The sequence below is a fragment of the Diachasmimorpha longicaudata genome, chromosome 6, assembly GCF_034640455.1.
Source record: "Diachasmimorpha longicaudata isolate KC_UGA_2023 chromosome 6, iyDiaLong2, whole genome shotgun sequence".
In the NCBI taxonomy this organism is placed as follows: Eukaryota; Metazoa; Arthropoda; class Insecta; order Hymenoptera; family Braconidae; genus Diachasmimorpha; species Diachasmimorpha longicaudata.
In genome coordinates this window covers 3,324,199-3,348,700 of record NC_087230.1, presented here as the reverse complement: position 1 = coordinate 3,348,700, position 24,502 = coordinate 3,324,199, and the positions used below count along the sequence as shown (strand labels likewise).

The window sequence follows — 24,502 nt, the reverse complement described above, 5'->3', positions numbered from 1 at the left end:
GTGGGTTTTTTATCCCGCGGGGGTACGCCAAATGTCCGTTATGGTTTACACGACGTTTGGGAGAATGTGGAGATGAGGAACTGGTACAAAACTTTTCTTATATTGTCAGCATGTAGAATCGTACTTTTTCATGACACAAAATGGAAACGTGAGCGTATGAATGGAATTATTTCCTGTTTTCCCCAGTGTCAAAGTTGTTGTGTAAAATATTAACTCTATAGTTTTTGTTGGAATTTTTATGGCGAATAGTTGATAAAAGTCGCTGCAAAATAATCGCTTTCTGTTTGGGATCGTCCGTTTTGAATGTGAGATTGAATTTTTTTAATTTTGAGATTTTTCATGTCTTTAAAGAGAACGTCACGGATGAAAATTAGAGACAATAAATTTTTTTACACTTATTTTACATCGAGTCGAGTCATGATGACTATGTGGCGATTGATGAAGACTTTAAAAATAATTAGATATTACCCTTCGATTCGGCCAGGGATCGAACCTGGAACCTATCCCTGCACACAATAAATTGGAAATTTTCTGGCAAATTTTATTACGTCAGAAAAAATTACGTTACCATTTCGTACTTCTTTTGTATAACTTCTGTATATATTTTTTAGCAGATTACGTTAAATGGTTTTAATACATTAAATTGAAAAAAAACTTTGGTTCGTGAGGAACCTGGAAGTTCACATTTTTTCTTTTCCGCTTCTGAAAATCCTCGAAAAATTATTTCTTCTTGGATTACGTGAATAGTTGCCTAATTTATACTGAATATTTTTCGTCGTATACTCTCGTCCGAATAGGGTCCTTTGTGAGCCCAGATCTTCCTCCCCCGTACGTGACAATCTCCAGCGATTCCGATTTACCCCACGCTTTGTTGCCATGAAAAATAAGAGCGTAAAAGATTTTATTCGTAAACTGTTGAAATTTTTTCACCGTGACTGATAATTCGTGACGGCTCCACTCTTTATTCATCAATGTTAATACTGTTTATTAATTAATAATCGATTATCGAAAGAGGCGACTGTAGATGAGTTATTGAATTGCATGAGTATATTTTCATTTCCATCAATAAATTCATGGCGAGCTTCCGAATGTTTTTTACAATACATTTTTTGATATTACTTTATATTTATTATGTAGAGATTACCACTGAATTTTTCACAACATTCCTATCGAATTTATATTGAATTATAATTTTTTTATTTTAGAATTTGAAGGAATCGACTCACCCAATTATTTATTTTTCGCAACGTCGCAGTGCTAACAAAATTTTGTAGCAAAAAAGTAGAAAAATTAAAATATCTTGAAAACTTAATAAACTTAAAAACTTAGTATGACTGCATGGAAAGAAATTTTCCATATTTTATAAAATGTTACCACAGTAAATATTGCTATAGAACATTGCACTAAAGACCATCCATCATTTATTTAAAAATTTTCTACGTAACGAATCGAGTATTTCCAAACTTTATTGATGTTTTGGTACTTATTTGGATTATTCATAGAGAAATTTGAAAAGGACTTTATAGAAGAAGATCACACAATAAAATAACAACAGTTTTTTCTTTAAATGTCACTGTGTGTTTCCCTTTCAATTTTTTTTATGCATTAAAACTTATCGGTTTGTTCTACTACAAAAAAAATTTTTTTTTTGAAAAAAAATGTACATAAATTGCCTTCTTTCTTCTTCAATTTTCAGTAGTCTTCAATATCCTTAAATATCCAATTTGCATGACGCGAGAAACAAGTCAATTAACAAAATAATCTTTATCATTAATTTTTTCAGAAAATAGGGAATTTCATAAGGTGGAGAATAGCCTTCACTTTGCAGTCCATTAATAAGTTTTTGACGATACTGTTCATAGAGTGAACAGTGTTAGAACACATGATGTTAATCTTCAGATGGTTCACCGCATATGGAAATAGTGGATTCAACGCAGCCAATCCTTTTCAATGAACTGTATCCAGTTCATAAATCATTAAAAAAAATCATAAATCATAAAAAAAAATCATAAATCATAAAAAAAAATCATAAATCATAAATAAAATAATAATAATGATAAATCATTTCAATTAATTGAGATGGAATATATCGAGACCATAAGTTTTGAGTGGTGAGCACTGAAATAGTTACAAAGTTTCCGAGATATTCAATGAAATCGATTTTGATATAAAGTATCTCATGAACTAATGATCCGATTCAGTCGATCCTCATATTTAGAGACCATAAACAAATACAGAAATAAATCGGGGACCGTCCAAAAATATTTTCATGACTGTCTTTCACCCCTTGACTCCCAAGGGACCCAAAGGGACTAATTTTTTCAATGAATTTTGTTTCGTGAGCATTAAAAAATGTATAGACTGGCAAGAATAAAGGGACACATCCATAATGGGGAGTTTTATGCCTGAAGGAGGGACGCGAGGCTGACGGTACCTCCTTAATTCGACAAGCAACATGCACGCATGTCAACAATGAAGAAAAAAAAATCCCAAAGCATTGGTTGTGAAGGAAGAACCCGTGTGTGCCCCGAGCCTACTTAGCATATTCATCATGAACAGGAAATGCAAATTTCTCTGGGCCGCCTCAAACGCAACTGCCCCCGTGTCTCGACGCTTCGGGACACTGCCCTCTGACCCTTTCACTGCTTTTTATTTTCTCTCCTTTGAATATTTCGGGAAGAAAGAGCCGAAGGTAAATATTATGAAGTTCTGGAATTCAGAATAATTTGGACAATCGAAAAAACCTGGAACGAGGCATTTAAACTCATTTATTTATTCGTTTTTTAATGACGAGACGAGTTTACACTTTTTTGTGACTATTTGAAAGAAAACACTTTGGGACTTATTTATTTTTTAGATAGAGTAATGTCTAGTATTTATTTTCATCATTCTTTTTTCCAGGAAGAATTTATTGCTTCTGAATGAAAGCCTTATTTTATTTGATAGATTTTTCGATTCTCTAGTTTTAATTGCAAGTTATCAAGAATATTATGAAACGCAGAGAAATGATGTTTTTATAGTATGTCTGTATGTATGTGTTGGACAATTCGAAATGTTGAAGATTCATTTATTGAAAATTCTATGTAAATACGGTACAATTTTATTATATATTTATAAAATTAAGCTTTACTTTGATGCATCGTCTCAGCTCGATCGGTCCAATAGTTTCTGACATATAACTACTTTTGAAAATAACGCTTTTCCTCAATATCTCAAAAACTACTACAATGGTTTCGAGTTTTACTTTTCAAAATACACGCCTCAGAGGATCCTATCAAAACATCGACATTTTTTCGGGTAAAATTTCGCGATATCGCGATATAAATTAACAAAAAATAGAGATAGCGAGTGTACATTTTGTACACTTGCAGCTCTCATAACATAAAAGGCTGTTTTTTTGGAACGACACAATGGGCCAGGCGGTTCCAGAGATATTACACCTTTTACGGGAATGTATAATATTTTCTTGAATATCTCATGAACCCAATGAACTCAACAGATTTCAATTTTCTTTTTTTCAAAATACTCGTCTCACTGGGCACCACATAAACCTATGAAAATATGTCTACTCATTGGTACAAAATTCGCGAGATATTTCCATTTTTCCGTTTTTTTATATTTTCAATATTCTATACTCAATAATTTCATGAAAAATAGGGATAGCAAGTTAAAATGTGGTATGAACATAAATTTTACGAACTATCAACACATCAGACGTCGGATGGGCGCAGATACGTCGGCGGGTTGTTACAAAATTTATTGTTTTGTTCAAGTCCATCCCACTAATGGGTTGAAACTATCTTTCTAAACCCCCTGGCGAATGCCACTATCACAACTACCTCCCATCGCCAATATCCACCTTTTCACTTTTGAAATCAACTTGGTGCGGATCCATCCGGACGCATACGACTAATCAAATTGGTAGAAATATAGGAAATAAAAATAATAAAAATAATAACCCCTAAAATATCCGTCACATTACTTCTGTCAAATACCACCGTTCGCCTGCTTCTTTCATAATAAAAAGGAAAGAAATATTTCACGATTTATTTACTTCTTAAATACATTAACATCCGCCATTTATTCTCCTCCCTCTTTAATCGTTCCTTTTTTTCATCAACAATTTATTATTTCTTCCTTTCCCAGTTACCCCAGTTATTCTTAATTCAGTAACTATTTTGTTTAATCCCTTAAACACTAAACACCAATACTACCCTATCCTAATCGCCATCAATCAATTCAGAAGCAAAAATCAAGGCTCAATCCCTCTCAAACGTTACCCCACACCCTCAGATTATCCCAACTTTCCCATTAAACTTCTCCGAAGCCCCGAGGTCACACGGGGTTGCTCCGGAAGGGAAAAGCCTCCGTCAGACGTGTGAAACCAGAAAGAAAATAGAGGGGGGGAGGGAAGGCCCTCCGGGGTACAGCACCACGTGTTAGCTATTCCCCCCCCCCTCCTTTCCCCTCTCCCCCGCCCGGCCCATCAACCGTCGACCAACCCCTCGTCGGTCCCCATCCCATCGTTGTACCCAGAATAATTTTCAGTTTCGTTTCAGACATCAAACACGCATCTACATCTACATGTGTCATCAAACCTAATTTCGCGCCAATTTTTTTTTTATTAATTTTATTCAATCATACCTCTACCCCCCCCCCCCTCCTCCCGCGCAGTGATAGACTAGTTTCTGCGTTCATTAAGTGTAATTCGGTCGTTGATATGTGCTCGTGGTGCAATGGGGAGAGAAAATTGTTAAAAAAGTGATTGACCTAGAGAATTTTCAATGTTTTTATTTTTTGGGGTGGGGGAGGAGGAGAATTACATTAGAATGGGCGTTTTATGAAATTTATGGGAGAAATTGTATTAATGTTTAGATAAATATAGTGAGGAACTTTTTTTTATTGAGGTTCAGGGTTTATTAGCTTGAAGTAATTATAACTTGATTACCTGATTTTTAAACACTTTGTACTTTGGTTGTAAAATTTTTAAGTCGCCGTTTTTCAGAACTTTAGTAATAGCTTTGATAACAGGTAATTTCAATGACTGTGAAATGACTGTGAAAAAAATGCGCTGGGAAGTTAGACGAAGGGAGAATTTCAGGAAATTTAAATTATTGGAGGTTGAATTGTTTATTGAATTTGGGGGAATTTAGGTGAATTAAAAATTTGTATTGGACACAACAGCTGGGCAAAAATCATTAAACAAAAATTGAAGAAGCCCCCATGGAGTTAAATAGCCAATTTGAGAGGATTACCTATGACATTTTTGCGGGCAATTTTTTTTCCCCCTCGGGAATTGAAAATAAAATAACATGATCGTGAACCGCACATGGTTTTGCGTTAACCGAAAGGCCGCGGGCCCCTCGGTATCTGGAGTTTGATTTCATAAGGGGGGAAAGGGGAGAGGAGAATTGAAACGAGTGCGTAAGCGGTTGTACACAATATCTCAACGCCGCGTCCCACATCCGTATTCATCTCGTCGAATGTTTTTGTATGATTTTAAATCGACGGCGAAGCAGATCAATCTCAACGGCTTTTCACGGTGGTCCATTCCGAGACAGTGAATTTTTCATTTTTTTTTTTCAAACTTTCCTTTTCGTTATATTTTTCTCACTCATTTTCAAAAGAGTCTTCGATCGTCGCTTTTCAAATGAATAAGTTAATTAGAAATGTAAATAAATTAAAAATCAGACGATAGTTGCAGAGTTGGGCTCATGAAGTTGGTCTAATTATTTTTATTGTGATTAATAGTAAAGTTCTGGGGAAAATGTGGTCTCTGGTCAGTTACGATGAATTTCTTTGGTTTCATGAGTTTGAAAGTAGCTGACTTCGTAAAAATTTGATTGTTGGAGACGAAGTTTTAGTGGTGTATCCAATTTTTAATGGAATAACTCGTCGATGTGAGTATTCACTAATTTTATGGGGCATTCTACAATTTTTTATTGAAGGGTTAATCGGATTTATATTGGAGTGATTCGGGAGGATGGAGCATTTATTTATTTAATGTACATGAGAGTATATAAAAAAATTTTTTCTATTAAAATTCCAATACGAACGTTGGAAAAAATTTTAATCCCTCGGGTGGGAAAAAATCTAATGCGGTTATCATTATTACTATTATTATTGGTGTATTATTCGAGATTGGACATTAATTAACCAGAAAATTTCTATAAAGAATATCTCGGTGTAATAATAGACATAATTAATTCTCTAATAATGCCCAAATTGTTCCCGTTGAGTTGCCAGCATTTTTTTTTATTTAATGCCTTGAAAATTTAATTTTCTAACTGATCAGTTGAATCATAAAGACCATAAAAAAAGTTGTATGGAACTTTCGATTTTCCCAAATCCCAAAAACTCCGTTGATCTATTTTTAAAATTACCCAAAATTTAAAACCCCAAACTCCCTGGATCTAAACAACGGGCATTTAGTTATTTTCCCGATGCAGTTGCCCCTAGCAAGGAACAGATGCGCATTTCGTGTGCAGTTAATCCCAAGTGGTTTCGCCCAGATGTTGTTAATGTAATTTGTCGGGCCCAGAAGTCCTTCAGGTATAAAAGGAGATCGGGACTGAAAAAAGACAAGAGTGTCACACGAAGGACAGCACATGTGGACTGGAAAAAAAATATTTTAAGGACTTAAATGTCAATTTTCTCAGAAAATTATTATTTTTTATTGATCAAACGGTCTCAGTGAGTCAACAAAATAATAATTAGGTCGATAAAATATATTGACGGATGAGAATTGATAATTATAAAATTAAAATAATGATTTCTTGTCGACACAGGGCCCCCCCTTTTTCTTTAAGAATGTTCAAGAGTTTAAATATATTTAATAACTAGTATTTTTTTGCAATTCCAAATTGAATAGCGCGAAGGCGAATACATTTTCTCAAAATGTTCTGTAATTTTTGCTGAATTTCTCTCTTCGTGTACTTCCTCCTGAAATTATTTATAAAAAAAGAAAATGAGCGGAATGATCGAAAGAAAAATATAATGTACTAATTATTTTATAAAAAATATATACCCAGGAGTATTTGGAGGGAAGAGGAAGTATAAAAAAAGTGACACATCTGCGGATTAAAAAATAATAACAGATTAAATGGTTTGAAAACGGAGCAAAGTTAATTTTCATGAAATGGCAGTTCATTAATAACTTAATTGATAGTTTAATTATCTGTATTTTTGTGAAGCACTCAATAGCCTCATGATATTCAACTTTGGCCGAAAACTTTCCACATTTCACTTAAACTAATAGTTAATTAGTTGAATTAATAATAAATTACTTGAATTATTAATTAGATTATGAAGTTAATTCTTGCGTAAACTAATCTAAGAGTCAATTAATTCGTTGGATCTTCGTCTCATTACCAAATGCAGACTCAAAAAGGTCATAGAAAACTGAAATTTGTAAGATGGAATCAATTTTTTAAATAAACAAAAAATTCAGAAAAAGTGACTCTCGCTGCGAAAATAGCTAGATATCCTCTCCTCGCCAATTTCGTCCACTAAAATTGACAAATCATCAAAGCAGTAGACAGAACATAAACCTGTTGATTGAAAATCCTTTAAAATACGGCTAAACTTTCGTTTATTAAAAAAATTAGGGATAACTATTTATAGTACTCAAAAGTATTCTTTCCTTAGCGAGTAAAAGATTATCGATATAGCCGGTCGATATCTCGGTTAGATGACCGCCCCTTCCTGTTTCCGTCTGTTAATCTCAGCCACAGCATCCGTCAACATTTATCGTATAAATAATGTAGTTTCCCTTGAGTCCCTCCAGTCATAAACAACCGATCACAGTGTGAACATCGAGGATTCCCACGTGTCACCGAGTGATAGGGGAAAAAACTGCCGATTACGTTGCAGCTCATCATGGGGCACTTTGCTGATTAATTTGAAACGCTAGCTGCCTTTTGAAGGGCAACAATGTGGTCGGTTTCTAGAACGAGGCCCCTAATCGTCGCCAAAAACCAATATTTTTTCGAATACTCGTTTGATAATTGCATTGAAAAATGGGTCAAGTGTTCATCTGTGAATAAAAAATAAGTCTGTAATTTTTCACGAATAAACGACATTTTACATCGATGAAAACAATTCGTTTCGATTATTCAAGTAGAACAGCCTCGAAATTCTCCAGACCTATTCTCAACTCGTGTAACGAGAATTTTCCCCTATTAATAACCGAATGTTATTTATACATATCCATAAAACGTCAACAGACGGAAATTCCACGTTCTCGGTAATTCATTCGAGCAACGAAACGATAACACGGTTTGAAGTGATATGGACTTGTCGTATCATGAAAATTAATTTTTTACTTAATTTTTATCAATATGTAAATTAATTTCTCTTAATGATTGTAGACTGGTGATTAATAATCCTTTCAGCTGAATATTTACTGTTGTCATAACAAACCTAATTGAAAATATAAATGTCAATATTACAAATATCTATAATATTACGAATTTTTCAAAAAGTTGCCTCCGTTACTATATAAAAACGTTTTTTTTTAATCAACAAATAAAATTTCAGCCCTACAATAAACAAGTTTTCTTTTATCAACGTTTCAAGGAAATATCATTCGCTAATTTTCAATAAATATCTCGCCATCAAAACAGATAGTAAAATATTTGTGATAATTTGGCTCTTTTTTGCTGACAGTCAAAAACCTCGAAACGCCTCCCACTTTGCCCTCACATCTCACATCCATCGAGAAATGCTGCAAAAAAAACAAACCTCTTCTATTTATAATTCACTTTAATAAATAATATACACAATGCAGGTAATTAATTTGCTAACAAAATTTACCGCTCCTCGTAATCGAAATATATCACCTTAGCTTCTCAATGCAAACATCGAGATCCAATGAAGAAAAAAAAGTTCGTTGACTTAAAATAACGTCCATTTTTCTAAAAAAAAAAATTAAGGAAACTCAAGGATAAATGACTCAGTGCACTTGGTGTCGCCAACCTCCAAGGAGCAACCAACTGTGATAATGTATAAAATGAATTGTACAACAAATGAAAAATCACCCCCATAGCCGAGGGCCTATCTCCCAGTAGCATATCGATCCTCTTCTAAAACACAAAACTCACTCATCAAATGGTCTTGACCCGTTCCACCTGTGGTACAGTGCCAAATCACTATTAAAATCATCAACATTAATTTTCATAATTGTCCACGGTGCATCAATCACATGATATGCTCCAAAAAAAAAAGAAAAAAAAATCGAAGCACAAATTTCTCCCTCCCCCCCCCCCACAATCACCAAATAATTGATCGCTTGCTCGTTAGAAAGTCAATAATTTCCCCCACTAATTCGTATTCTCTCGGACGGAGTTATCTCAATGAAAAGATTGAACCAAAAATCCATGAAAGGAAAGTAGGGCTCTTACAGCTCAACATTAACCTCGTCATAAGTTTTTTTTTCTTTTTTTTTCTACTGGTAGAAGAGAAGCCGTGAAGGATGGTCTACCGATTCGATAGTTTCTCCATTGTAACTATTGATTCACATTAATTATTGATTGCACATTATTGATCGGTCACCAGAAGTGTGATTGCACATAGCCACCTCCCATGCCAATGGGATTGAAGCGATGTGGATGTATTTTTTCCATTCTCATAGCACCAGGACCACCACCACCAGCACCATTACCAATGTAATTGCCAGTGTGATGACCACCACGAGCAAAACCAGGAGTACGATTTGTTGGATTAGCACCAGCGGCTGATGCTACTGAACCACCACGACCACGGGTACCAGGACCTGCAAGCCAATGCCTCATTACAATTGGTAAACCTTTACCACCCCCACGACTCGTACAATTATTCTTATTTTTGATTCATCTAAGAGCAATTTCAAGCGAAATAATAATTTCAAGAGGCCTCGAAAGCTGAAGATAAGTCAAGACAAAGTGCCAATGGTAGTTGATGAAATTTGAGGAAACATGTGAGGTTAGGAATGCTCAACCCAAGGAGAATGTCATGGTAAATGACATAAGAGTGATCTGAGGATGAATAATTTTTATAAATGTTTAAACATACGGAGTGCGAACGACACCATCTTTGAAGTCTTGTGCAAGATGGCGGCGTTCATGTTGTCGACGACTTCGTATTTTTTCATAGTTTTCACAACGAAATATTTTCTTAAAATAATCCTTTTAAAAGGGGTTGTTCACATCAAATAATTTTCAGTTTGTTTCACCGAATTACTGAAAAGTAACTAAATTATTCAAGCTCTTTGATTCTCATTCTCCTTTGACTGAAGATTTGCCACCCAATCGTTCCCACAATTCAATTATTTTGGTTGACTCTCAAGGGCTCTTAAATCGAACTCCAATGTAGAATTTCAATCCTCAATAGTGAGTTAAAACAAATTAAACAGCGAGCGGAAACAGAAATGAACATAACTTCGAAATGTTTTTTCTAACGAAATAATATTTGTTCTGATGCTTTATAATTGGAATATATATTACTTTTTTGTAAGATCGTATCGAATCACATTACCTCCTGTCCAGAACTTTACCTCGACATAAACTCGTAGATTGTCAAGTGAAGTGATTAATGGAGGGATTGTTTATGACGGGAAATAATGACGAATAGGTAACAACATTATTTTCCAGCTTTATCATATTTTCCATTTGTTATTTTTTTTTCATCAGTTGCGAATGACAACTATCCCAGGATTCAGTTTATTCTATCGAAGTTAAGAGATTTGTAATTGAAACGTTACACGATAACACGTGTCACGCGATATATAGATTCGTAGCGATTTTCCATAACAATTTGAGATACAAGAAATGTCGTTTATCATTTTCGATCTAAATTAATTGAACGCCGTCTGTCCTGGCGATTTTCCACGTTAAATAACTGAACGTAAATAATAATTTATATTGCCATCATCTTGAAACATGAAGTTTAAACGAATTAAGCGAATAATACAACAACGATTTTGTGAAATGATTGTCACGATAGAAATCGCCAGAACAAAATTTCACAATCAATAAATTTTGCTTCAACAATGCAACAATTAAATATAAATGTACAAACAATGTCATCTCATCTCACCACCATAAACATCAATTAATGTAACATTTCACAACGACGGATTGTATCTATTGGATTTAATTTATCTCGCCGTACAGTACATTATATACAATATGCATTGAAATTGAATGATTGATTAGTCGACAGAGAATTTTAAAGCATTAATTAATCCTAATTGTAAACGTGCCAGTGAGAAAACTTGGGAATTCCACCAGTTGTTTCTCCATGTTCAAGCATTTTCTGTTAATCTAACCCCACTTAATCCCAATATTTTCCCTTATCTCTTTATCACAGCCATCGTTAGCACTACTAGACTTCTGTGTTCGTTCCAGAATAATTTTTTTTTTGTCATTAACTTTGGAACGACCCCCTCGCCATTCAGGCTTCACCACATCCGTTTCCATCGAGCCTTACATTTGACTAATTTCGACTTAAATTTTTCTTTATACTAGACGTGAGCTAGTCATATGTACAACAAAGAGAAGTCAATGACAAGAAATTGTTTATTCTACTAGTGAATGTGTGAAAACATTTTTGTATCACTTCACCCAAATGCGTCCTCTTTTCAGAGATTAATTAAATAATTGTTGTTTTGATTTCATTGCTACTGTTGAGCCTGATTCCCATTTATCGATATTTATGTATACATTTATTAAAAGCCCATCTAAAGATGAATAGAAACATCAGCTTAGTCGTTAATTCTCTGTATATGTTTCAATAATCCATCAATATTGCCTCAAGCTTTTGCTTTAATTTGATTCTTTTAACCTCTAAGCTCTGTCAAAAGACGAAAAACTTCTAAAATCCTTAGGTCTACATTATTTTCAAGATAAAAATGTCAGACGGACAAAATTGCTTTCTAATTTCTTACTCGTATTTTAAGTCTAATTGTGAACAATTCAATGACGTGGAATATTTTCATCGTTTGATTGGTGGCTCTCGGTGTTACATATGTTTATTCCATCGATTACTCAATTTGTAATTTCAAATTGCTTACCCTGTTCCAAACTCATCTTCTCCATTGATTTTTTTTCCTCACTCTCACATCAATTATCATTTCACAATTATTCATATCGCGTTGATAACTTCAGTTGGTGGCCGTCTTAACGTACAAAGACTTTGTGTGTCTCGCATTATTATCGAAGGGAAAATAAAATTGTAAATAAACATTAGCGGAATGTGTGCTCAAGAGATACTCCAGGCAAAATCCAAGAGTAAACTGTTCTATTCTGGACTCGGCATATTGTGTCATTGAACATAGTCGTTTATTCAACAACTAAATTTGATTTTAGATCTCTATTCAAGGGGAAATCAATCCAAATTTATTATTTCAATTACTGTAATTCTGATATTGTTGGTATTTTTTCCTCGTTGCGTACGGACAATCTCCTTGGCCGAATGGTAAGCAATGAAATTAGAAATAGAAGATTAAAATATACTTGTGATTATCCAATTCCACAATATCATATGCAAAGTGGTAAACTGTGTCAGGGGGATGTTTTAACGATGCGCATTAAAACAACGAACATCTCCGGATGCAATGGAGCAATTTGGACGACTCATATCTCATTTTGAAGATCATTTTTCAATCTTCGAAATATCAAAATATCATCCATTTTCACTCTGCCGATCTCCAACTACTGGCGATTGTGTTAAGTCTCGTTTCACACTACTCTCCCCCTTCGTCAAATTTGATGTCTTTCCTAATTCAGAGGTTATCTCGATAACGACTGCCTCGGGAATCACATCATCTCAAGGCTTTTTTGTAGTGCATAAAATTCCCCACAAAAAAGTTTCTACAAAGTTTTTCGCCACGACCTCTGGTTACAGAGATAATCTCACATTTACGAGAAAGAAAATTTGACATTTCACGTTTTACCACTTCACTGTAATTCAGCCCTACGATTTAATTCTCACGATAAAATTTTGAATTCATACTCATGCACGTGATGAGAAAAGCCTCGAATTGATGTATAATGCAATGCCAACTTCATATGCAATGGAAATTGATATTCTTATGCACGTCTTAAACTATCAGCCTTTTCACTACACACAAGCACATAATCTATTCGTTTTTTATTGACAAATATTTTCCCTTATTAACTTCTCGATTATAATGTTGTATGACCTGACATTAACGATCTAAATATGGAAAACAAACGAAAAGGCCTTTCTGTTCTGAGCAATGCTGATAAATTCCATGAGGAAGTCGAAAAAAAAAACGGGACGGAAGTTCAGGATTAAAGTGATCGGGATATGCGATAATAGCCTCAAGAATTTACATATTTCATTTCACAAGAAAACGAAAAAAAATATATATATATTCTGTATTTGACGAAACAATATTTCGAACGATGTACAAAAAAGCAATACAAAAAACATTTATTTTGTAATCGGAGATCAAACGAACTTCTCCCAATAAACTTTATATATCACATATAAATCGTAATAATAAATAAACAATTCTTCATAATCGCGTCATTACGAATATCGACGAATAAATGTTCTGTCATGATTTTCGTCACAAATGATCTGCTCTCCATTGCCCAGTTACAAATGACAGAAAATAATATTGATAATGAAAAAAAAAATTTCTCCTCGAAATAAATACTGTTATTCTTTAAAGAAAAAAATTATCAGAAATTGCCGTCATCGTGTGAAACAGAAGGGTGGACGATTCTCCATTGTCCATTTGATAATCCTGTCATCGTGCGCTGATGAGAGTCGATTGGTTCCCCTTACTTTTCCATACTTTATACTTTTTTTCCATATAAAAGAAAAACACGAACACAAAAAAAAATCACTTTGATCAACCATTTCATCTAAACGCTTCGTTGATTGTTTTTTTTTTTTTCAAATAAATAAAACATCATGATGTCGACAAAATCTCTCTCTTCACATAAGATACTCTCGATTTCGGGCAATATAAATTCTTATTTACTATCTGCTGTGGCCCGCCATTTAATGTAAATAAATATAACGTGTAAAAAGAAGGTGAACAAATTAAAGTTGTAAAAGTACGATTGATGTTTACTTGGTCCCGATTTTGTTGATGATGTGGCACGAGTGTAAACCGTTATCACCGATTATTTATCGACAAATCGTTATTGCGACGATTTTTTTTATAGTGGCTTGTGCACGAACCGACGGGGTGCCGAAAACTTCTTATCTGGCGGAACAGGGTTTAAGTTCATTAGCGTATTTTGCCCGGTTGCTTAACGAGCTGTTGCTTGTAAAAATAAAATTAGTTGTGAGGTGGGTGAGGAGATTTGTCAATTCCAGGTGATGGCAGATCAGTTATTTTGGAAATATCTGGGACAACATTCTCGTGGAAAATTGTTTTTGTAACTTAATTTTTATTTGTGGAAAGATCTCAAAGATTGCCATGTATTTTTCTTTAATTTTTTTATTTTATTCAATTTTTTCCATTGTCACAATCTTGAAAGGTAAATTTTTTATTCAACATTTGTGTTTAAAATAATTGGTAATTAACACCATTTCAATTGCATTTTGCCAAAACGGGTTGTTGTCTAATTATCTACAAAAATCATTGCCTAAAGAAATCAGGTTTTTAATTTTTTAACTAAGAGTTTGAAAATATTCTATACAAAGTAATTCCCAGCAAACAGTCAGAATTCGTAGACAAACCCGCGATAACATTACAATAGAAAAGGAAAAATCGGCTAAATTCTTAAAAATGAAATTGAGGTATGATAAAATCCAAAACCAAAACGGACAAATTTTTCTCAAGAGAAAAAAAAATAATGACTTCACAAAATACACAAATATTTCCCAAAATCCAATCTTCATCCACTTCCACCACCTCACAAATAAATAAAAGAGCAATAAAATATTATGATAGTCAGTTAATCGTCAAGTTCAAATTCCCCAACAAATTCTCAAAGATTCACGACGACTAGCTGCTACCACCACTCACCAACGATCGATAAAAATAATTCATAGTGTGAAAACGTCGAAATGACTCCCGAGAAATCATAAACTCCAATGAAACGAGTGTTGATCATATCTCGAAAGTGTCATTGGCACCTTCAACGAATTATTTCACCCTCCCCCAAATGTTAGATAAAAAAAGCGTGAGAAATTTTTCAAAGATGAAAATTCGAAGACTATAGAGGACAGCATTAACAATCATTAAAAATACTCACCGCGACTCTGATTGTAGCCAGCCTGCCAGCCAGCATAGTAGGCAGCCTTTTGCTTGCCATGTTCCTCAGCAATTTTGACACTGAGTGGCTCAGAGCCCCCCTCAGGTATCGTCCCATGTAGATGATTAATGGCTTCTTGTGCCTCCTCACGTTTATCATATCTGTAAAATCGTCCCATAAATTTCTCAAAATTCCTTGCCCAATGCATGAGAGTAAATAATCCCAAAAATTTTTGGCATAATTTGAGACTCCATTTTCTTCTTGACAGAATACTTTGCATTGGTATTTCATCCAGATAAATTATAACAAAAAACATTGTGAATATAAAACTTAATTAATCCTATCCACATGATTGCCTCAGAAAATCTCTAAAATTTGACGTGTTCCAGTCTACCTCATCCACAAAAATCAAATTACTTGCACAAAATGTGTAAATGCAATCCATTAACTGCATCCCATAAGCAAAGGGACGTTCCATCCTCCTCAAAATTGTATTTCTAGAAAATTCTGTCCCAACGTTAAAATATTCTAAGCATCCACTCTATTAATAAGCTCATCAAGTCTATTTAAAAATTTTGTTGTTACTTTTTTGGTTAGTTCCAACGTATGATTTTTCCTCTTGTGAAAAAGTGGGTCACTTATAGTACAGGCGTTAAAATGAAATTGTGCAAGGGGGGGGGGGAGGTGATGTATACCGTGAGGCCAGGTACAAGAGATCAGAAATAATCTGGCAAGTAGTTTGGTGAAATAAATATATAACTGACTTCTCTACCGTAACATGTTAGAAATTGCACAAGATTTGAATTTGATTTCTCATGTACATTTGGCCCAGCTGTTTGTTAATTTTATTCCATTTCCACCATCTCCCAACCAATATCGTACCCAAACCATTGCTTTTGTTTCGTCTCGCTCCAATTTCTCGACATATAAACAGGGAATGGTAAATTTAAAATTTGACTATACGGAATGTTAAGTTACATTTTTTTGTAGTAATTTTTGGCGCAAGATTCACTGATGACAAGTGAATTATTTCGAGATTATTAATGACTTTCAGTAATATATTTGAGTAATCTGGAATTTTTTTCGTCACTGAGAGTTGATAGTGTCAATTACTTCTGTAATGTAGAATCTGCCAGAATGAATTTATTTCCTTTCAACGTTATTCTGTATGTGCATTGCAGGCAACATATATAAATTTTAAGTGTTAAGTACATCTATGGGAGAGTTGCCAAATAATTGAAGTTTTGATTTTACAATTATTATTACAAACAAATATGTCTAACTGACAATTTAAAAATAAAATTTGTTAATTGAACAGAATTAAGTATTTTTCCATTTTGCCATAAAAACTAAATTCCATAATTTCTGAGTAATTAAATTAAAAATGTAATTAGATAACTCCATCCCTGTTTATTACAGGTTATGCAATTAATATTTTTTACCTTACGAAGGCGACGCCCCTGGGGAGTCCAGTCAGCTTGTCCTTAAGAATATTCTTCTGTACGATCTGACCAAATTTACTGAAGATGTCCTCGATCTGGCCCTCAGTGATGTTTCTGCAGGTAAAATAAACAATTGTTAAAACCACTATTTAAGTTCACTTGCAGCTGACACTTGGCGATTGTTTAACGTCATTACCGAGGAAGATTTGTCACGTAAAGATTTGTTTCCTTAATCTCTTCGCCCGATGGCCTTGCGAATGATACTTTTAATCGTTTGTTCTGAACCTGCAGACCGTTAAGAGTGTTTATCGCTGTCAGCGCATCCTCAGCTTTTGCATAGTTGACGAAACCAAATCCGTAACTGTAGCCAGTCTGGGAATTGAGAGAGTCAGGATGATTAACTGCCTGAGATATGTCAATTATTTTAGATGATAAATCAATCAATTCAGTTGTAAAACGCTTAACCGGGTCAAGTCGATTCTGACAATTGGCCAATTTCTGGCGAACATCTCGGAATCAGAGGGAAGTAGGGGAATTTATATTGTCAATTTTTTCAGAGCCAATTGAGAGCTATGAGAAAAGTCATAAGACGATGGCATTATCTTTTTCAGATTTTCCAATATTCGGCTAATCTTTGAATGTGGGTTAAGTATTTTCTGCATTTCTATCACTAATAATTTTCTACATCTATGGAAGAGGGGGAAAAAGTTGAACTTTTTAATCGTCAATAACTCGAGATCAGTCGAATGAACTTCAACGATTTTTTTTTAATTTTGAAGCTCTGCTGTTAAGTTTGAACTGAAGAAAAGTTATTCCATCGCACTCTAGGGTTTCCAAGTTATTGTCCATTAAACACGCTGGATTCGGTCCTGTTCGACCCTAAATTACTTTCATTACCACTCCATTATTTCAAAAGCGAATAATTATCGAAAAAAATGGTATAAGACTTTCTTCCTCAAAAGTCCATCAGCTACAAAAAGTTCTCATACCATTTTCCCCTAGAACCACTCTTTCTCAAAATAATGGAACAATCATGAAATACCACTTGTTGCATTTTCTGCTTGAGTTATAAAAAAAATCTGCAGAAGTTATTCAACAAATATTTTCATTTGGCAATAATGACAGATAAAAAAAATCCGTAAACAATAATGAACTGACCTTGTAATCCTTCATAACTCGACACGATTCAACTGGCCCAATAGTGACAAACATGCTGTATAATTCTTTTTCCGTCATACTCTGTGGTAAATAGTTGATAATAAGATTGGTACGTGCATCGTCTCTCCCACTCGACTGTTGATCATTGTGCTGTTCCGACATTTTTTTCCAGTCCTTTAATAAGTGGCCTCAGCACCTTATTCCTCACCAGTAAAATCCACTCGTAATACAATCGTTGGTCACTATTACCAGTGCAATTCGTTTAACTCGTCCTTGACAATATCCCTCGTTGCTCCAACTACTCCCAATTTATTCACAATATTCCGTATTTCGTATTTTTAATTTTTTTTTTAAAACAATTCGTGTTCCGTTGATCGCGTCGTTTAACCAGCGTGTTCAGAAGGGTCGGCAAATAAAAAAAATATAAACAAATGCATTACTACGGGGACAATTTTTTTTCTCTTTGCACGCTGTGCCATGTTTATCTCAAATTTATTATTATCAGAATTGGATATTCCAGTGAACAATCGATTTAAACTGTTACTTTCATCTCTCAAAAGCAGTTGAAATAAATATAAAAATAAAATTGCATTATCACGATTCTTATCAACTTTTTTTTTTTGACGCCAGAAACCTGCGTGTCAGAAACAAACAAACAAAGGCAAGTAAGGATACAAAATCAAAAATATTCCTGTCGCATGTACGTTAACTAAAACAACAACATTTGACATTTCACATTGAGATTTACAACTGAACGAGTGATAAAATCGTGGAATATTACCGCTCGGGTGATTGTGATTTTTGAGGTTATGGGGAATCAACCGGACGCCGACTGAACAATCGAGTGCAAAGAGGTGGCGGAATGAATCGTGACAAACAAGTGAACGAAAAAAAAAAAAATTATTACCAGTGCAAGTACAGTCCGTTGTTCACTAGTTGATCGAAGAAAAAAAATCACAATTGATGACAAAGCCCTCAGTGTTTATACGACCAACCGATCGATCCGTAATACCGGGAATTAAGACGATACTCGGGGGATCTAATAAAACAGAACAACAATAATCCTGTGGTAATGTTTGAAGCACAGTGAACTCAATGTCGGTAAATTAGCACACTCACTGTCTCCAGCAAACAATAATTCGATGAGTCAATGGACTGTTTATATTTATGTATCTCGTGTTTTCATCGGCGATTGTGAAACGAGGGGGGTGGGGAAGAGGGGGAATTTTTATTTACAACTGGGTGAAGTGTTAGACGGCGCGAGGGCCCGGGAAAACGCGGGTGTATCCAGGCAAACTCGTGAATCGACCAAGCTGTCAGAGAATGGCGGCGCGGAGGGAGAGGAGGGGGAGGGGGACTGAGGAGAGTAGTTGATAGAGACAAGAGAGGGGGACAGAGGGCAAATGTTTCTCATGAGAATAATGAACCGACGCGACCTACATCTTTTTTTTGTACCACAAAAATAAAATGCAAAAAACATTGAAAAAATTTTCTTTTGCCCCCGTATTTATGACTTATCGTGAATAAGTAGTAAAAAACACTCACACAGAGAGGAGTCAGTTCACTCGGGCATTATGTAAGCACATGACCACTGTTATTTTTTTTATTTCTGTTAATTCCTGATTATTCGTCTCAGGCGTCGAGTAATTTGCTCCGGGAAAAACTCGGGGTTCAGCAGCTCGCGGAGATTACCGTGTGCATGGGGAAAAATATATCGACAATTGTGTCCGGCACGTCAGGCTGAGAGGGAAGCGAATCGCGATAGTGCGCGTGCGCAGTCCGCGCGGACTATTTTGCCTGTGGTTTTGCGAGTGGGGGAGAGGGCGACGGGCTCACTGTTTTTTCGGTTGGAAATTTTCGCCAAAGGGGAAATAGCAGCACGAAGTCCGTGAGCTTACTGAGCCCCAGCCCTGACCTGCCTCTTTCGTGCACCCTATGACGCCCACCTATCTCGAGGCCTCCCTCCTCCAACCCTGTGTTACTTGCGCCTCGAGGTGCTGTAATGGGACTGTGGTGAGAATTTTATTTTTGATTTTTTCTCACTGATTTTGAGGGCTTGATGTAATTGTATGAGCCCATTTGGTCTTTTGCAATTTTTGGGAGGGAATTAGGGAACACACTTTTCTTTTTTTTAACAACCACTGACTCAGGGTCAGACTGTGTGCATGTTCTTGGTAATGTTTGACAGCATTTAGGGATGGATCTAGGAGAGGGTGGGGTAAAACCGACATTGAGTCCTGGAAATCAGTTGTGAATCGCATAGAAAAATTATTTATCTGTTTTTTAATCGTTTATTCATTTTTTTGCAAAATACTAGGTTAGATATGTTTGATTAGGTCTACACTGAGCAAAAAAATGAGTGAATCGAAAAAACATTTTTTTGGATACTGGCGACAAAATATTTTTTAGAAAAAAGTGAATTATTTTTTATTTTTCACGGTATTTGTGGTATTGTAAGGCAAAGAATTTTTCTAAACGGCTAATGGATGGCTAAAAAAAGGAAAATTGTCAGTTCCTTCTAAGCTACCCTCGCGCATTTATTCCCTCTTACCACTCAGCTGATGACTTATTTATGTTTTTCCTCGCTGGATCTAGTGAGGAAGTGGATGAGCTCCAAAAGGCAGGGGTACGCAGGGAGAAACATGATTTGAGGCTGGTTGTACTGAAATTAAAACACGTTGCGGCACAGATATCCACTTTCTTGGCAGACTTGTCCACAACTGTGAATTAGGATCGGTGAGTTACCACCCACGTTCTCTCGATGCGTCACTAGACACTTCGTTATTATTCTCAAGATGATTTTTCACTTTTTTATTGCTATATTTGTAATTGTGCTAAAATGACTTTTGAAAAATTTATAGAATTTTTTCGTGACCTGATCTTGTAGTTTAGAGTATTGTGCGATCCTTTTTCTCTTGGACACGATGAGGTCTCGTGATATTCTCCTTTATCGGCGTTAATCACAACGTTACACAATATTTTTCATTTTCCAGTTTCATTGTTCGTTGCTGAGCGCTCATAACTGTTAATTATTTTGAAAATGTCTAATTTTAGAGCAAATTAGCCTAAGACTTTTCTCTTTAAAATTTCATCGACTAAAAAAAAGTTCTTATCACCTTATCTTCTAAATCCACTTGTTCTCGAGATAATAGAACATTTAATAAATAGGTTCATCTGCTTAAGACCTGATGATTTTCTCTTCAACGTTAATTAAATAATAAATATTACTAAATATGCGTTTCACACTTCGTTGTATTTTTACCACTGGCAATTTTCAGCATCTAAATTACTCCAATTACTACTCGAGATTTAAATTCCGCAATTCTCTCTGATTGGCCTCGTACCTCCGCAAATTGGCGCCTAGGCGCACATGATGGCAGCAACACTTGGTACCGCATTGCGCGATTCATCCAACTGCTATTGCATTACAAACCCCCCGACTATTTTTCGATTTTTTCTCCTCTCACCCCATATCGACGGCTAGATTTTTGGGGTCGCAGTGCCGCATAGCCCAATAGGGCCACCACGTCTGCGCGATAACGGATTATGCGCATATCTAGCTTTTTGTCACGATGAAAATGTGGTGGTGAAGTGGAACGAGGGGGTAAGAGGTCTATTAAATTCTCCATTTTCTTTTTTCTTTGCACTTTGATAAGGGGGTGAGCTGTGCTATATTTCAGTGAATAGTTGGGGAAACTTCATGACAGGGCTATTGAACCTTGAGGATCTCCTTGAAGAGCTGATGTATAAGAAAAAAATCGTTCTAATTTGTGGAGATGAGAACGAAATCCGAGATATCGACGAAGAAATGAATACCAAAAACATTTCGATGATAACGTTTTATTCTTCTGATTCAAGAGCAATATCAAAAGCATAAAAAAGTATACGTGCGGTAATATCATTGGTCTTCGCAGTCGAACACTGCATCATTTAAAAAAAAAACTAGATTTAACTGGGACAAATAGCTACCTTGTTTTGAGTATCGAAGGTAAAAGCCTGTTTCGTTCAATCTCATAGATAATTCTTACAAGCTAGCGTATAAATAATAGATATAGAAATTTTTCACAGAATAAATTCACCGATATCAGAAATACCTTAGTATTAATCACGAATATCTAGCCAACTAGTTATTATCATGATTTGTTTGTTTCATTTTGACTTATCTGAGGGCGGAGAAACCTCGAGATTTTATAAAACGAAAGGGTCGCAGGGGCTCTCGTGTCACTGTGGATTTTGATGACTCGGATGAGGAGTCGTTCTCCTTTCCCCAGGCGTGTCTCGGTGACTCTATACCGAAGGGAGAGTAGAGCTTTGTCGGGGTGCGACCTAGGAGGCAGCGAGAACGAGTCTGAGGGGTTGATGAATTGCATCCACCGTTCATTGGGGACTGTTGCTCGTCCAGGATCTGTCGCCTTCTTGTTGAGCTTCGAAATTTCTGAAAAAAACAAATTTTGCTCAGTATTTTTGTTTTTATTATTAGCTTAAGGTGATGTAGCCCGTATAATAGGTTATTTACACTGTCATTAATGTTACACTAGCTGTTTTGCAATTTTCTAAAATTTACAAATAAATTTTGTGGTTTTTTTATCAGTTACATCTGTTGCTCAGTATTTGACGTGAAAAGTGACCCAAATTTTAAATTTCCTTTCTCAAGTTCAGAAGGGATAATCTCAAACAGAGGGTCATCATTTTGCAGCTATTTTATGTAATTATTCACTCAAGAAATTTAAACAAATATTGTCCAGAAAATATTTTATACGTCAATAACCTTAACTGTTATATGGTAGTAAGATATCAACTTTTGAAGATAGTATTTGCGTAATTTATGATGTTTATGGTGAGTGATAATCACAGGACAAATACTGGGGCGTTGAAAGGGTTTTAATTGCACCATAAAATGATCATAAAAACGTAACAATATGGTAACAGAGCAGTAAAATTGTTTAAGAAGAAACGAAAGCCAAAGAAAGTGGCTACATGATTTTTTAAAGTTGATTTGTCATTTTTTAGTTGAAAAACTACTTCATCATCTGGCAAAGCCCATGATCGAGTCGATAAAGTTGTTTTGTAAATAAAAATGAAGAACTGTTGGAGAAAAAGCAGTAGCACAAATTCAAATAGATAAAGGGATTTAGTTTTCCCTTAAGTCTACTTAATCTTTATCCGAATTTTCAACAGAGTAATCCAGAATCCAAGAGATAACATTGTCATTAAGCGAAATTTATCTTGACAGCCTCGTGTTCATTTTAACCGTTACATGGTAGAAGAATATTATTTAAAAAATATTATCCGCACACTTTATGGCGCCATCCATTGCCGCGGGTAATAAGAAGATAAATAATGGGATGTTTAAAGGGTTTAGAAGTACGTCGTAAAATAGATGTAAAATAAATAGTTTATCTTGTCGAAACTAGTGACACTGAACTCTAAAAAACTGTGCCAAATATTCGCAGGACATTAATTTATTTATTTTTTTTTAATGTGGATCGAAAAAGTATGGTTTGTTTTCATAATTTGGCCAGGTACTGACGATAGAATAATTTATGTTAAATTATTGAAGTGTTACCTGTGAAATCGTTCCAATAGTTGTCCTGACCGATGAAATAGTTTTCGATAGCTTTTCTGCACCTGTTCTAAAAGCTCTTCGCGAATCCGCCGATACATTGCCGAGACTCAAGTTGTTCCATCCTCGGGCCTCCGATTTGCCATTCAATTTTTCTTTCGTTTCCGCTTTCTCTTTGTCGAATTTATCCTGGAGTCTCTGGCGTAGGTTGCGACGGCTCTGGGACACCTGGGGCGAACGATCCGCGAGTACCTCACGGTGGAACGTAAATGAGACACTTCTCGAGTCCGGACGCATTGTTGCAATAAAAAAATACTAAAATGTAAAAATTACGCTCTTTAATGCCAGTTTTACGCATTTTCAGTTTCGATTTTAGAAACATATGTCAAAATCTAGAAGAAATTGCAGAATTTCCTTGAATACATTTTTTTATTTTTTTAGATATTTTTCTCGATTTTTAAATCGAGTGTAAAGTGTTCAATACTTCAGAAGTAATGAATTTTGTTTTTACGGTTTATTAAAATAATCATAAAACTGTAAATTTCACTGATTATTTCTAACCGAAATTTATTTGACAGCAGAAAAATTCAGAATTCTGTTTAGACATAAAAATTGAATTTTCGTTTATCGAAATCAATCATCAGTTATTTTTTAAAAAGATTAGTATATTATTTCACTGAAAGTTGCAATGATTATCAACTCTTGACTTTGTTCAAAAGTTCAAAATGATTTTAACCATTTAAACACCTGTTCCTTCTCAACAAATTAATAAAAATAAACTTAATGAAATATTAATTTAAAAAACTGACACTAAAAATTCACCGAGAAAATCACAGTCATCAAACTTGATAATTCAATAAATTGTTATTTAAAAAATTCATAATTTACCTTAACAATAAAGTGAAAAAGGTCACAACTGACCGTTACACTTGACCGTCAAATTCACAGACGCGTGGTAATTCGTAACGGCAATCTGAGCCGTCAGACCGAAACGCGAATCTCCTCCACCGAAAAAGGCCGCTAAAGTCTCACTCCCTCCGTCGATGAGTCCCGAACTAATCTACAATAATTACTCTTTCTGTTCTAAATACTCAGTCACAGAATCCACAAGAGAGTTTTAA

The 24,502-nt window shown here is 35.0% G+C and overlaps 2 protein-coding genes and 1 long non-coding RNA gene across 12 annotated transcripts; 1 reads left to right on the top strand and 2 right to left on the bottom strand.

Moving 5' to 3' along the window:
* Window positions 1–8,745: 8,745 nt before the first annotated feature.
* On the bottom strand, window positions 8,746–20,521 carry LOC135163766 (sex-lethal homolog). Of its 10 annotated transcripts, none has more exons than XM_064123536.1 (7): window positions 20,370–20,521; window positions 18,726–18,857; window positions 17,819–18,452; window positions 16,857–17,032; window positions 16,661–16,774; window positions 15,219–15,379; window positions 8,746–9,772 (listed from the first exon to the last, which is right to left on the bottom strand). In XM_064123536.1, the coding sequence occupies exons 3-7, from the start codon at window positions 17,978–17,980 to the stop codon at window positions 9,549–9,551; spliced, it is 837 nt and encodes a 278-aa protein (XP_063979606.1). In that variant the 5' UTR covers window positions 17,981–18,452; window positions 18,726–18,857; window positions 20,370–20,521; the 3' UTR covers window positions 8,746–9,548. The 10 variants fall into 10 exon arrangements, with proteins under 10 accessions (XP_063979606.1, XP_063979603.1, XP_063979607.1 ...); XM_064123533.1 differs by lacking the exon at window positions 20,370–20,521 and adding an exon at window positions 19,364–19,505; XM_064123537.1 differs by lacking the exon at window positions 20,370–20,521 and adding an exon at window positions 19,364–19,505 and having other exon boundaries at window positions 17,819–18,116.
* LOC135163768 (uncharacterized) lies at window positions 19,690–22,115 on the top strand. The gene is made up of 3 exons (XR_010299185.1): window positions 19,690–19,831; window positions 20,414–21,422; window positions 21,987–22,115. It is a non-coding gene; the product is annotated as an uncharacterized LOC135163768 (long non-coding RNA).
* On the bottom strand, window positions 21,453–24,407 carry LOC135163767 (uncharacterized). Its single transcript, XM_064123544.1, has 3 exons — window positions 24,270–24,407; window positions 23,385–23,696; window positions 21,453–22,253 (listed from the first exon to the last, which is right to left on the bottom strand). The coding sequence occupies exons 2-3, from the start codon at window positions 23,676–23,678 to the stop codon at window positions 21,978–21,980; spliced, it is 570 nt and encodes a 189-aa protein (XP_063979614.1). The 5' UTR covers window positions 23,679–23,696; window positions 24,270–24,407; the 3' UTR covers window positions 21,453–21,977.
* Window positions 24,408–24,502: the final 95 nt, after the last annotated feature.